At 40.7% G+C, this 15592-nt stretch overlaps 1 protein-coding gene across 2 annotated transcripts; it reads right to left on the bottom strand.

Moving 5' to 3' along the window:
• Nucleotides 1–1893: 1893 nt before the first annotated feature.
• C4H5orf24 (chromosome 4 C5orf24 homolog) lies at nucleotides 1894–12067 on the bottom strand. 2 transcript variants are annotated; one of them, XM_053463515.1, is made up of 3 exons: nucleotides 11840–12067; nucleotides 3446–3611; nucleotides 1894–2590 (listed from the first exon to the last, which is right to left on the bottom strand). In XM_053463515.1, the coding sequence occupies exons 2-3, from the start codon at nucleotides 3476–3478 to the stop codon at nucleotides 2051–2053; spliced, it is 573 nt and encodes a 190-aa protein (XP_053319490.1). In that variant the 5' UTR covers nucleotides 3479–3611; nucleotides 11840–12067; the 3' UTR covers nucleotides 1894–2050. The 2 variants fall into 2 exon arrangements, with proteins under 2 accessions (XP_053319490.1, XP_053319489.1); XM_053463514.1 differs by having other exon boundaries at nucleotides 1894–2593; nucleotides 11840–12066.
• Between the last annotated feature and the right edge of the window lie 3525 nt (nucleotides 12068–15592).

Raw genomic sequence — 15592 nt, 5'->3', positions numbered from 1 at the left:
TGCAAGGGTCAGACAAAACCGGCACATGGTTCAATTTACTTGAGACTGATATGCATTTATTTTTGTCTTGTGAGAGCTTTTTGTTTGTAAGTTAGCAGACCATCTGTGAGACGTGTATTCGGGCTGAAGGGAGCTTTCGGGTCACAAATTACAATGAAATCTAAGAGCAAAACACAAAAGAGCAAGGGGTTTGGATGGCATCTCTTTCCAAATGGAACCAATACTTTAAATGAAAGCAATCACTGCAATCACCAGAACCAATGTTGTGTATCCACATAGCTGCCAGATGATACAAAAGACACAGAGAAGTAGTGATCCAGTTGAGAATTGGGATTGGTTACAATGATCTGCACAAGGATGTAAAGGCCGTTTGCTTTGTTGCATGTGGTGTGACAAGGTCCATAACACAGAAATGATCGTCTTACTGTAAAGATTCCCATTAAGTCCAGACCATTTTGTCCTACGCATCACTGGAACACATGAAGGCTTGCTGCTTTTTTCCTGATAAGAAAGGCATGAAATGTGGTCTTAATCCAGCAATGTTTCCTTTCAATCACAACAGAGCTATCTCTTGCTATAGGATAACATATCATTACTACAACTAAAAGATCCTGCCTCCTCACCAGTAGCTGAAGATTTACTAGCATTTCAGTGGTTTAGACAGTATTGAAAACCTTAAAAATATAGCCTGATTTCAAAACCTCACAAACTAATTTTCATTTAGGGGTGTTTTTCTTTTGTCTGACCAAATGTGCCCACATTCCCTACGCGGGGTGCATATGTCCAAAGTACAGGGATGACAGTGTCTCATCTGAAAGGCTAGTGACAAGAGTTGTTATATACAATTTACCAACATTTCTAAAGAAAGGATTGTGGGGAAACTATATCCATACAGAACTTTTATGCATGAAGAAGTCACTCTTATTTTAAAAACAGTATACATATACTCATACGTGCCCCCAGTTGGGTTTACGGTGGCCTGAAGACACAAAAGTGTCAAAAGCCCACCACTGTATTGCTTTTATCCTTTATGTTGGGACTCTGTTACAGCAGAAAATGTCATAGCTTAAAAACGGTTTCCAAACATTGTTACACTAGCAAGTAATGGATACGTGCCCAAAACGCAGATAAGAACATTTCAGCTCATCTATCATTTTTTTCCCCTTGGTCATAGTTATGACACGCCTATGCTTAATTCATGCATGTTTAACGTCCTGAACCATTTCACTCCACGAAGTTTAAAAGAAAATCATTATAATCTAAACTTGCTGTGGATGTTTCATAATGTAGCATGGCAAATGGCGTCAGGAAAGGTTATATACGTATATTGTACTGCCCCTTTAACTTTGCATACCACAGCCTTTTAAATATGCATGCTATGTATGAAAGTAATATGGATTTGCAAGGTTTCATTTAAAAAAATGAAAATTGTCTTCTTTGGATTAAATGCACCCGTTTAAATAGGAGTTCTGTGAACAGATATAGAATAAGACTTAAATATCACACTATATTTGTTATTTTGGCATGTTTTACCAGTGCTAAAAACCGACTTAAGTCTGTACTAAAATGTTATATTACTATTTAGCTAAATACATTTTCCATCTGTGATCACAGAACGGTGAATACGAAGATGAGGATAACGCGTTTTTCTTCCCATAAAGTACTAAGCATTATTTGTTCACCTCCCCTTTTACACTTAACTTGAAGTGTTAATAGAATTCTTTATACCTTTTCAAATAATGTGTTTAAAGTAACGATTTGCCAGGACCAAAGAAAATCAATTTTTCACTAACAAGCACACTACCACTACATGCAAAGTTAAAATATATATACACACACACACATACACACATATATAAATACATATAAGCTGGCATGAACCAACGAAGCTTACGCTAACCTGCTTATTTTCTGATTTTTTTTTCTGCAAAACAGTAAGCGTGACTCAAATCATTTGAGCCTGCAAATAATATTATAAAAAGTAGAAGACACTAATAAAGGCCTGCCATTTCCTCCTACTTGTATAAACACAAAACGCAGCTTTTGACTCCTACTCAACAGGATGTTTGATGTTGGCATCCACAGCAGAATGTAGTCCTCTGCTTAGTGTTGTGGGGTAGGGAAAAGCTGCATTGTTACTTGGGTAACCTAGGTTTGCAAGCCGCGATAGAGCTTTTATGCTACCTGGAGGTCTCCCTGGGCTGACTTTGTATCCAGCGGCTTTGGTTGTGCCCAAGGGTCTGCCTGGACTTGTCTTAAACCCAGCAGCTTTGGTGGTCCCCAGAGGTCTACCAGTGCTGGTTCTGTAGCCTGCCGATTTGGTGGTCCCCGACGGCCTTCCCCGTTTGCCAGATCTGCCAAGGTTCTTCTTTTTCTTTAAATCATTTTTTGTATCCAGGTCCCTGTTGCTTGTGGTCTGCAAATGCGCCTCATTTATAGTTTCTTGTGTTTGACAGGAGATGGTCTTGTGACTGACAGCATGGCTATATTTGCTCTGCTGGGTGGCATATAGGCCATACTGATCAACGCTTCTCATGCTGTCCTGGTTGAGGCAGGAAGACACATTGCCGCTGGGGACAGGACGCATCATCTTCTAGAAGAAAAACAAAATTAACAAGTAGCCAATAATCTATTTTTACTGATTGGCTGCATTTGTTATTTTTACTGTCTATGCTCCATAAATAAAATTTCATATAATGTAATAGACATGTTAATAGCATTTAGTCAACACGTAAGTATCAGTAATTTTTTTTTTGTAAACTTATAAATCGAATTGATTTTTCCATCCATATTCAATACAAACTTGAATGTTCCTGGCATTCTTTTAATTCCCAAGCACCAAAATATACATTTTAAACTTAAACATGTAATCACTGATACATTAGGTGGAGAGGGCCCTGATTTAAGCTTACAATCTTTGGATACATTAGGTCTTAACAGAGCATTAAATTCAATCTCTTAAAGCAGGTTTATAAAATTCAGGCATTTGGTTATTAATAACCAGTAAGAGTTTGTTTTTATATACTGTAGAGTTAATGTTGCCATCTCATTTTATTGATATATTCGAATAGCCAGTGGCTATTCTGGGAGCTCTCTGGTGATACATGCACCTACTTTATTGGATCAATCCTTATTTGTTCCCAATAGTTCTTCTCCCATGGACCTTTATATAGATTTCTTGCCTCATTATAATGGCATTTCTTCTATGAATTTATTGTGATCGTGTTTGTGGTTCTTTTCTGGGTGGTTCTCTAACCTCTTTGACCAACTGACACCAGAAATGTCCTCCAAAGATTAAGCATCTCATCAACAAGGTATTTTCTCTTCCCATTCAGGAGTTTATAAAAAGGGGAGGATACAAAGCATATTCTCTTGAACAGTGGCTGCCTTCATTTGATATCTATATTGCAATAAAGAAACAGACAAGGTTAAAAAGGAAACCTACATGCATTCCCGTCAACTCCTGGCGTCGGAACATGATGCAATATAGGTCCAAATAGAGTTAGAACACTAAAATTCTGTGTGCGTCCTTTGCCGAGTATCCTATTAAAATGCCGTCCGCATGTGACCACATAAAATACATATGTGCTGCCACCTCTGTGTTCTCCGCCCTGCAAAAGAGAAGACAAAATATTCTCAGAAACGTACTTGCATACACATTACTAGCCACAACACCGATCAGATTTCTGTATGATTATTTTTATTATTACCGTATTTACCAGGCACCGTATAAAGAAACGTAAAAACATACTACGGAAAGGGAGGCGGTCCAGTTCTTGCAAGCTTACGGTCTAAACGCTAGGCGTCAGATGTCACAAAGAATGGGAAGGGTGTGAGGCTCACTTGTCCCTCTCCCCCACGGGGCACAGCGCAAATACACCTAACCCAGAACCGTTCACCCCGTGACCCCAAAAAGGATTCACTCCCACCACCAAGTTATTTATAAGGTTTTCAAAACCAGAAACTGTTCTCCCCGCAGGGCTCAGAGCAACTACACCTCAACCCCAAACCTGCATACCCTATGTCACCCTAACCGTATTTGCTGCCACCACCAAGTTCTATTTAAGATCTTTAATACCAAATGAGGTTTCGGTAACCCCCTACACGTCTCACAGAAACACCCAATTTGGTCAAAAAAGTAAAACTTGCAAATTAGACAAACTGTAACTTAATAACGCCGGCTATCCCCGAAACCTTTCAGCTCAAAATTAGAGTACAAGGACAGAACTGATGAATTTATAATTAATCTGACAAAAATGGTCACAATGCATAAAAATAATAGTAAAAGAACAAATAAAACTTACATAAATTAACATGATATGTTAACGTCATATTTTGTTGTGATGGTACCTCAAGTTAATAACTCACGTCCCCATGTTATTACAAGTATACAGGTAGCTGACCTATTTTTATTTCTCAGGCCCTGTTTAACCCCACTCTGCCATGTTTCATGCTGGGTCAGCACACAGAACATTTTATGATTTTGTTATGGAAACAAACATATTTCTCAAACCATAAATGAACTAAAACTAAAGTTTTCTTAGTACCAAGTTACCTTATGGAGAAGCTGTAACTATACAGAAAGCGCTCCCATTGAAATCAATGGATGCGCTCACCACATGTCTAACGTGACCCCCTGTATACATTTGCCAAGCCAGAGATGGAGATCATGGATGATAAGTATATTACATGACACATCTACATGGAAAATAAGATTCCAGGCGCTGCGTCCCCTGTGTGACCCCCAGTGCCTGGTCCCCAGCAGGATGTTATGGCACCAAGGACAGGACACCTGGCATCCTTTGAAGATGCTCTGCATGTTCCACCGACTTTTTGGTGGCCAGACTTCCAGGTAGCATTTATGGCAGGACGTGGGCTAAGAAAAAGACTATTTTCTTTTCTTCATGCAAGATGTCCTGTTAACACTTAAACATAAGCATTCTGCATGACAAAGACATACAAAATGTGAATGCAGAATGGAATTAAAATAAACAGAGCATCTATACTATACGAAAGCAAAATAATCTGTGGGAATCCGCAGATGTTGGAGTCCCTTGGCAAAATAAATTAATTTTTTCTCCCTCACATTCCCACTTAACAGGAATAACCTCCTTTTGTCTCTAGCAGACGGCCCTCTTGGCATGACGTGGGAGCGTGGAGATCGGGCAGTTTTATTACACTTAATATAAGTTAGGTCATAAAACCTGACAGAAAATGTCCTATCTGGTGGTTTTGTTACCTTGTATATTAATTCTGGGTTACATCACAGCCCACTTGTTATTGCAAACATATAGGTAGCAAACATCCCTGTGTACCTGTCTGTAAGAGGACACATTGTTATTGTTCAGGCCCAGTTTAACCCACTCCTGGCTTGCTCCCTATTATTCTATCAGGCGCACTGTATATATATATATGTGCTGCATCCCCTATGTGACCCTAATGTTCAGTCTCTGTAGGATTTTATGGCACCATGGGCAGGATATCCGGTCTTCATGTTTCACCTGACTTTATAACATGGTCTGGCCGGGTAGATAACAGGATCTGTCCTAACAGAGATTTTGTGTTTTGGAATAAATGAAAGATGCCTTGTTAACGATTCCTACACTGAAAATAAGCACCTGCATGACCATGACACTGCCGTCATACGAATTAAGGTGCATGTGATGGCTGTAGCATACACTTAAACCACCCAAGATGGCGTGGGCATAGCTGGATACAGGATCTCTGGAATCCAAAAGTTAAATTTAAAGAGGGAGATGACAACTCCTGGTGATTTGGGGGGGGGGGGTTCCAGCTTGGCTGCATTAGATTACAAATAGGTTGACAGTCACGTTTTCGTTTTTCTCCTTTTTATAGGAATAAGGGAAAGATTTTTTATATGCTGCATATTCAATAATTTATAAGTCGTTCTGCTTCCAGGGCTAGTATAATATGATTCTAGGTAATGAATTATTCCACAGCCTTGGTAGATGCATTAACCCAATAAGCCCCTGCAACTTCCAATACTGTTACACAGACACAAGACCATGAAATGGCTATCCGTGGCGCATCGCTGGAATGTGTGTGCAATAATCTAAACAAGACCTCCAGACATGAGAAGAGGGCACAGCTCAGCCATTTGTGCTGCAATTCAAAACTTACACTAGAGATGCAACTAAATCTGCTTGGAGACTCCCTTATAACCCCCACCCCAACTGAATCACGGTACTTGCTGCTTGGAGATTCAGTGTTGCATAGGTCTATGTCACCATGCAGATCGTTATCAAATATAACATATAATCAAATATAATATGCTGGTATGTGCTGAGCAATACCATGACAGAAGCAGAGGAGACCAACATCTGCCTCAGACTTAAAACACATAATGGTTGCCACTTAGCTGTGGTGCCTATGCTTTACATTTCTGTAGTAAGATGAAAGCCATGATCTATTAAATATTAATGCGCTAAAAAAGCCTATGCATGTTCATATGATACACTGAACAGCATCAACAGCTCGGGTACTGAATAAATATGAATGATCACATCCAAAATACTGCAATGGGCAAGTTACATTAAAAAAAAAATATATATATATATATATATATATATATTCTACAATTCATTTTAGCAATCTCAACCCCACCGACCACCAACCAAGTATGTTGACATTTTCCTATAAAGATTTAGATTATTTAGTATGTTCCTAAAACCTTAGATTTTAGAAACGCACCAATAGTCTTTTAATATGCTTTAAGAGTCTTATGTTTTGGTGTTTTAGAACAATAGTAAATATATTAGCTAGGATGGGCTAAGTATCTTTCAGAGTTTGTTGAAATGCTTTTACTACTTAACACATTTTTTTTTCTATTTTTTTGTACAGTAAAAAAATAAGGTTACTTTAGTGTTATTTTCAGGTAAACAAAAAGTATAATTGCCAAAATACTGTTGAGTTCTGAATTGATCTTTAAGAGAGGAACAAACTGCAAAGCAGTTCTACTCCTTTGCACTCCTTTTTTGTGGAGGAAAACCAAAAGGAACCGAATGTTAAGTATAGGAACTTGTATTCCTCTGAGGTTCTCTAGTATCTACTTAAAACAAACCAATCCCGTTCCCGGGATCAAAAATACCCTTATTACCCCACCCTAAAACATAACTTTTATTAATATGTATGTTAAAAAGGTATAACCAAAAAAAGATTTTTAAAAAAGCCATTAGCCCAGACCTCTGATGAAGCTCTGAGGAGCGAAACATGCCAGGGGGGCTATTTGCCTGAGTTTTTAATAAGCCTGTGTCACTGGTTAGAATTCAATTATTTCTGTTAGGACTGCAGCCATCAACAATATATATGATCTAATATTATTAGTGTTACACAGCTGTGGGCATATGCCCTTATGTTACAGTGACGTATACCTTTCATGGTAGGACTGGTGACACTGGTGTTTTTTAAAAATCTTTTTTGGTTATACCTTTTAACATACATATTAATAAAAGTTATGTTTTAGGGTGGGGTAATAAGGGTATTTTTGATCCCGGGAACGGGATTGGTTTGCTTTTAAGTTGTAACTTACCCTTGTCCTCGCTGGGGCATTATTTTGGAATTGTCTAGTATCTACTTGTTCTAGGAGAACACCTATGACACTTTTCCATACATTAAGCAATGTGCTGAAAAAAGAAAAAAAAACGCCTTTACAGGGTTTCAAAGATCACGAATTCTGTAATGTCACAACTAAAATCTACGCACCTAAATCAGCCAACAGATGCAATGCATGCGATCATTTAAACACCACGATCATCCGAAGGAAGATCATGGAAACTAAAGTCACATGTAGCTACATATTTAAAAAAATGTATTTCACTTTAAAAGAGATGTCTATTTAAGTGCTCTGATTTCCTGCAGGTTTCTCAGAATCTACATTTGGAGAGTTTTTACGCTTATTTCCTCTTGTTAGTGCTGAAGACTGTTTACTTTTCCATTCGCTTTTTTATTGCTGCAGCAATCTGCATGTTTCCCTTTCTACCAAACATTTACGAGACTATGAGGGGAAAAATAAACATAAAAAGCCCAAGAAAAAAAAAGATCCCATATTTGGAATAGATCAAAAAGAACATACAATTCCTAGCTTCTCGTGTGGTTATTCAGCTGCTTATTTGGTGTGAAAACAGACCCAGGACATTGGGGTACAAAAGAAAAGTGTACATATTGGATTGTAGGGCTGCAACTAACAATTATTTTTATAATCGATTAGTTGGCCGATTATTTTTTCGATTTTCGATTTTTTTTTTTATTTAAAATAATGTAATAAAAAACGTACAATTTACACTTTCATCTCTTTATTGCAATGGTCTCTCGCTATTCACCTTCTTATTTTACTGACATAATAAAAGCTACAAGAACCCAAACACAGTGTACAAAGTTATTAGTAAATAAATTCATGTTAACTATTTTTCATATTTAATAAAAACTGAGAAAAAAGCCTTGTTTATATTTTCTTTTATTTACCAAACTGCCCGCAATTATGCACATCTGACCCCCAGCTTGCCACTCTTCCCCCATATATGCCTTATGCCTCTTATATGCCAGAGATTCCACTGTGCCCCCTGATATGCCACTGTGCCCCCGATATGCCTTATACTCCTTATATGCCAGTGATATCCAACTGAGCCCCCTGATATACCTTTTACCCCCAGATATGTCTTATGCCCCCCTGATATGCCTTATAACTTCTAATATGCCACTCGCCCCCATTTATGCCTTATACCTCCCTATATGGCACTGTGCACCCTGATATGCCACTCAGCTCCCCATAAATGCCCTGCCCTGCAAAAAAAGATTGTTTTTTTTTTCCATTTACAAATGGCAAACACATGTACCCCTCTGCTCACCTGCTGCATGTGGCACGACAAAGTAATTGATTGAGGGACCCCTTTCTAATAAATGCTGGGGTACACAGAGGTCTTTCCTACAGCCCAGGGGCAGAACTGATTTTTAGTTAGGCATCAGTTAATGAATCCATAGCTACGATATCTATGTTATAACCTCTGAAGTCCCTAATGCCTATGTAACATTCCAACCCTCTTTTCTCTTGGGCTAGTAGAGCTATATCCATGTTACATTTTTTTTGGGGGGGGCTGCTTCAAGAGAGCAGCAGTACGCCGAGGGCCAAGCGGCTCTATTCTTGCCATTGCAGTAGAAGGCTTTGATATTAATCACCAGATCTAGAGTAGAACTAGCGATACAAAAAAAAACAGTATTGTTTCTTCTGCAAACACACAACTGAAGTCCACATAGCCTCCCTGTCCTCTGGAGAGCGTTTATGTGGAACTACTTTGCCTTTCCATGCTTCTGTCAGTAACTAGAGACAAGAAGTCCATAAATAGAAGAGTGAATATGTACTTCTAAAGCCTGGGCATATGCAGATGTTTTGTGGTGCTGGCATGGCTGAACAGCTATAAAGACTGTAGAAAAGTAATGTTTGTAAGCAAAAAGCTGCAACTTTTACTGAAAGACAGCCAACATAGCTTGCCTCATTCATAATTGTCCATCCTAAAAGGAATAGTAAAGCAGTACAGGTCCCTCTTTACACTGTCCACGTGGCCATCATGTTTACTCCTGCAGACGATCAATACTTTCAGCATTCTATGAAGCTGACCAATACCAACTAAATGCAGTGCCAGATATGATTTTCCCTAGAAAGCCTGTAATAATTAGAGGCGCTAGTCAAAAACTAAAACACACAAGTCACATTTATTGAAAACCAGATCTGCCTCTAGATCAAATGAGTAGATGGATATTCCATATAAACAGTGGATATTTTATTGTTGTGAGATTACCTGCAGAGCTTTAAAACAATTTCAGGCTTCAGAACATAATGCCCAAGGAAATCAACATTCCTGAGAACACAACAGAGTCTGCTGACAAATTGCTGCTTTCCTGGGTCAACTTCATGTCTATTGCCAGCCTACTTCAGGCTTTCTGAAGCTACAACAAGCCACATGCACCACTGTAATAGGGAGATCTCCCAGATATAAAAGTAATCTCACTAATAGCTACGGAGGGCCATGCCCACTATTTTTGCAGGAGAAGCTCAGTGGGATTTGCTCTTCATAAAGTCCCACTTTAGGGAACATATCTCTAAATGAAGAACGAGGTCCTTCACCAGTATATCCATAAATCAGTATCCTTCTTAGAGTAATAGTGCTGTTCCTTTGTTCCAGTGTCTACATTTGTCATGTGAACAGTTAATAGTATGTCTGCCCAGTGCAAGAAAGACCATAGATTATGTTAGTTTTCCATATTAAATATGTACATTAGATATTGGTTTGGAGAACATAATTTCCATTTCGTTCCTTTTAAATCCCACTCCTTCAGCCTACTTCTAATAATCAGCGCCATATTTCTCTCTTATCTATGTTCATCTTGGGTCCATTTTAGGTTTTGTTTTTCCACGCTTCAGCAATGGACACATATATACAAAAGAGTATGTGTGTAAAAAGCTATTCTGGGGCAGAATTTTAAAAGTGGTGCAATCACCATAGCAACCGTGGAATGTTCCATTCTCTACCATAATTTGTTATACCCCCCTTGGACATCAAGGATCCATATTGGTTACAGTAATGTAGTAAGATTAATGTAGTACCTTTTTGGGGTCTACAAACTTTTACTACAATTTAGATTACGCTGAATGGTAAATGGGTCTCTTTTTTGGTAACCATTAAGGCATTACAAAGGGTTACCTAATTTCTCCGGCAATAACAACTGATTTGGCCATGCATGATACAGTTAGTTCAGTTACAATGTTTGAAGGTCTTCTCACAGTGTTAAGTATACATTAACCAAGACCAACTCTGGGCTTCTTGCAGGTAAAATGTGCCAGTCTTAGACCCTTCTAACTCATCATCTCACCACAAATCAATCTAGGAATTCAAACACATCTAAAAACGTACCTATTCTTCCTCCTTGAAGAGACTAACCACAATTCTTGTGTACAAACCATGCCATACAAAATATTATTACACATGAAAAGTTTTGTAATGATCACCAAGAAGCTTCATTTTCTTAAATCCAATTGAAAATACATAAAAAGGGATATGACAAAACTAGAACTGGCTGCTCATGTTCCAGTGTATTTACTTTACATGTCCTGATCTAAGGTGGACCACACTTTTGTGGTGCAGAATATCTGGCCACGCAAACATCACATCAATAATCAAACTTGCTTAACGCGAGATCAACAAACACAGAAAAACAGATACCAATTGACATTCTGGGTTACAGAACTACATAAACATGACAACTTTCACAATAGATGCAGAGCTTATACTCTGTAGCCAAACCAGCCAGAAAGCAAGTCACCAATTCACATGTATTTAAAGGTCCATGACAACAAGTGTGATTTGTCTCTATATCCTATAGATTACAAAAAAAGGGGCCATGATGATTGCTAAATAACACGCTCACACCTAACTATGTAAGCCTAACTGAAACAATATAACTAATTAAAATATTTATATTTTAGAAATGTTTGTTCAATAGCAGGTACTTCATCAAGCCAACAGACATATCATTATTTTCTGCAGAACAATTGTGTGAATAATCTTCAAAACACAATATATAATATATGTACATTGGACACAGATCAAAGTTTCAACATAAGCAGAGTGCTGATACAATGTATCCCACATATCAATGGCCAATATGCAATAACACAAATATAAATCACGAATACAATGGGAAGCAACACATCATTTTACAAATACTCCATTTGCAAATGTATAGGTGATCGGTGCTTCCCCATTGTGTAGGGACAATAGCACTACATCCTATAAGGGAGAAGTAACCACAATAATGCATACTTCACCTTATTTTTCCTTTCAGACACTGACAGCCTCCCGCACCTCCTCCTTGGCGGTATAAAAGCTCCAGGGACGGGGATACAACCGCAACCGTTGTACGGACAGGATCCTCGGCTTCCAGGCCGAAATGGGAGGTTTAAAAAAAAGGAGGATGTAGAAAAGGAGGAGTAGGAGGCGGCAGAGATGTCAAAACCCCTAAAAGCTTAGAGATTCGGCGCGGCGGCCATTTTGTGAAGGATGAGAATCCGGAAATCAGAGTGGGCGGAGCCGTATCCATGTTCTAGAGCTGAGGAATCAGCGCGTACAGTGCGAGGATAAAGGCTATCGTTACCTATATGCGACAATCATATAGTGAATTACAAAAAAGCGCGCGTTTATATTGCTTTGGGAAATGTGTGTATTTTTGGCATTGGTAGTGTGTTCGTTATAAGACTGAACTAGAGTCGGGTTATCGCCCTCCCTCAAAATTAGAGGAGGTAATCGTGGAGTGACCTGTTGCGCATATAATAATTAATATATTAAACCGCGACAAGTTGGCAGCCAGACGCAGGTTTGCAAAGGTATGGCTGTAGTGATCCTATTGTATAAAGCAAAAATAGAGAAAGTGTATAAAATTGAACTTGAAATTCTCACTCAGAATGCAGCAAAGCTTTTACCTGCAAAACAATATCACTTTATTAAGGGAGGGAAACATAGGGTGATAATAAGGACTAAGGGCAAAGACGTTTTTAAGGTGACACATTTGTTTGTTTCCCCAAAATCCATACGGCAGCAAGAGCAAGGATGTAGAGGGATAGATGTCCAAGAGAGCGTCAATATGCGTGTATCGGTTTGTCTTAGTCTGTCAGGTCTTGTCTTGTCATACCCCTTGAATATATGTATTGTATTAAGCGCTATGCAAATTGTTGCGGCTGTATAAATAAAAGATAACTTCCTGGAGGACCAAATACAGAACCACAGAGGCTTCCAGATTCAGCTTGTAATGTTTGATAAATGTCTACTAATTCACCCAGGTGGTTGCAGGGTTTGGCTTTCAGGATGTAGCCATGGCTTCGGTAGAGTCATTTCTGAGCCTTTTCCAACACTATCTTAAATGTGGCAGTAATCCACCTGGCCCTTGTGGTTTTAGAGACTTTATATCCGTTTTGTTGCCAAGTAAAATTAGTAAATACCGTATTTGCTCGATTATAAGACGAGGTTTTTTTCAGAGCAAATGCTCAGAAAAATACCCTTCGTCTTGTAATTGGGGTCGTCTTCTAATCAGACCTCAAACAGAGGTCTGACTATGAGACTAAGATGAGCCTATCAGCGAGCGCCGTGAAAGCGCGGGCAGCAGCGTACCTTTCCCTGCATAGCGTGCTCTCAGCATGGGGGACGCCTCCTCCGTGCCGCGATAGCCCGCCCACTGCCGGGGAGCAGAGCCGGTTGAGGGAAATCATTGATCTTGGCACGGCACTCCAGAAGCAAGACCCCGTGGGACCCGGGCGGCACTGTGCCGTCCCAAAGTCAAAGGCGAATCCGGTAGATTTACCGCTTTAATTTTTTGGAGGAGGCGGGGTCACACCGCGTCATGCTGTAATGCCGTGGGAGCTGCAGTATACTAAGTGCCTGCTGAGCCATCGCGGTGAGTGAAGTGCTTGAGTGCAGGTCTTGGTTTGGAAGTGTGTCTGAGTGTATCGTAAATGTGGCAGTAATCCACCTGGCCCTTGTGGTTTTACAGACTTTATATATGGGTTTGGTTGGTTGTGTATCAGACGGAAAAAAAATAAATGAAATGGAAAAGGCGAATGAGTGGGCAATTGGCGACCCACTCACCTGTGTCACCCCAGGGCAAAGCATCCAAACAACTGTCGTTCCTAGACGTTTGGCAGCGGACTTCCAGAGCTCAGACACTTGGCCCTAGCATAAGCTGGCTACTCCGGGGGAGGTAGCAGGCGTTGCCACACCACAAACAGACGCGGCCAGGGGGGAGAAACTACCCTTACCATTAGAGACATTTTGAGCATGACTCTAGCCAGGAAGTGAACTGGCAGAGAAGAGACGCTGGCACCAGCAGCAGCAGCAGCATTGGGAAAGGCGAATGAGTGGGCGATTGGCATCCCGCTCACCTGTTTCACCCCAGAGCAAAGCATCCAAACACTGTCAGTCCTTGACGTTTGGCAGTGTACTTCCAGAACTCAGACACAAGGCCCTAGCGTAAATTGGCTACACTGGCGGAGGTAGCAGGCGTTGCCACACCGCAAACAGACGCAGCCAGGGGGAGAAACTACCTTGAACATTAAGGACATTTTGAGGCATGACTCTAGCCAGGAAGCGAGCTGGCAGAGAAGAGACGCTGGCACCACCACCACCAGCAGCAGCCGCATTGGGAAAGGTGAATGAGTGGGCAATTGATGACCCGCTCACCTGTTTCACCCCAGGGCAAAGCATCCAAAGCCTGTCAGTCCTAGACGTTTGGGAGCGGACTTTCAGAACTCAGACACTAGGCCCTAGCGTAAATTGGCTACACAGGCGGAGGTAGCAGACGTTGCCACACCGCAAACACGTGCCACCAGGGGGAAAACTACCTTGAACATTAGGGAAAATTAACTTTCCAAGCTAAGAGCTGGGTAAACCAACTTGGGCAGATTGAATTTAGAAAGGCAATCTGCTCCATCAGATGAGGTGCTATGCGTGAGCGCTGTGGACTCAGTATGTTTACAGTCATAGAAAACGCGCTCACTTTGAACAGTGGTTGGTGGACATGATAGCAGCTGCTGCACAACCCAAAGAGTGCAGGCCACACACTCTTCTTTTCATCCCAGTAGCTAAGAGGATCAACATTTGGCGCAGAAGGAACTTCACAGAGGTAAAGTTTGACCATTTCAGCAGCACTGCTCTCCTTTCTGCTTCTAGCTCTGTCAGATGGTCCAACTATACTCCCAAGTGCCTCCTCCCAAAACGCAGCTGCTTCACTCAGCTGTGTTGTGCTGCTTGTGGCACTGCTGCTGCTAGGAGTAGCAGACAACATCATCTCTTCCTCCTCCTGCACCTCTCCCTCCTCGGACAGCATTCCCATTTTACGCTGCCAGTCACGCACCTTTTGAACCAATTGGTCCCGGTAGCTACTGAGAATATTGAATTTCATTGCTAGCTTTCCCTTAATCCTTGGATTGCAAAGGCACGCTAGCATCATTTCGGGACTTTCTTCCATGCGTTTGCAAAGGCGTACTTTTAGCAGATCCTTCAGCTTCCTGACTATGGCTGCTACGTCAGGATGTAGAGTGCCATCTTGAACAGCCTCACGGTTTTCAAGGAACACATCCATCTTGCTGCCTAGATGGGAGAACACTGGGATTACCTGGGCCAGACTAGCAGTGTTTGATCTTAAATTTTCTGTGGCATCCCTGAATGGTTTAAGGACTGCCACTAGCTGGGCGATCACTGTCCAATCCTCCCTATTCAATGGAGATGTAATCCCAATATTATGCTCTGAGGCAAGATTATGGATTGCCCTCTGCTGCTCCAAAATCCTCTCCAGCATCTCTAAAGTGGAGTTCCACCGCGTACTGATATCCTGTCGTAGGCAGTGTACGGAAAGACCTGCCCTCTCTTGCTCTTCCCTCAAAAGTTGGCTAGCCTTAACACTATGGTGAAAGTGCCCAGCGATCTTTCTGCAGTGGGACAGAACTACTGCTGCTACATTAGTTCCTTCTGACATTGCTGCCTTGACTACAAGATGGATGGTGTGGGCTGCACAGCGCACACCAACGATATGA

This window comes from Spea bombifrons, chromosome 4 (genome assembly GCF_027358695.1).
Source record: "Spea bombifrons isolate aSpeBom1 chromosome 4, aSpeBom1.2.pri, whole genome shotgun sequence".
Lineage (NCBI taxonomy): Eukaryota > Metazoa > Chordata > Amphibia > Anura > Pelobatidae > Spea > Spea bombifrons.
This window is presented reverse-complemented; position numbering and strand designations above follow the sequence as displayed.

Bases quoted from the DNA above. Each gene is read 5' to 3' on its own strand.
- C4H5orf24 (XM_053463514.1), bottom strand. From the start codon at position 3,478: ATGTTCCGACGCCAGGAGTTGACGGGAATGCAT. The intron at 2,594-3,445 runs GTAGGTTTCCTT...TTTTTCTTCTAG, and splicing joins AGGAGTTGACGGGAATGCAT to AAGATGATGCGTCCTGTCCC.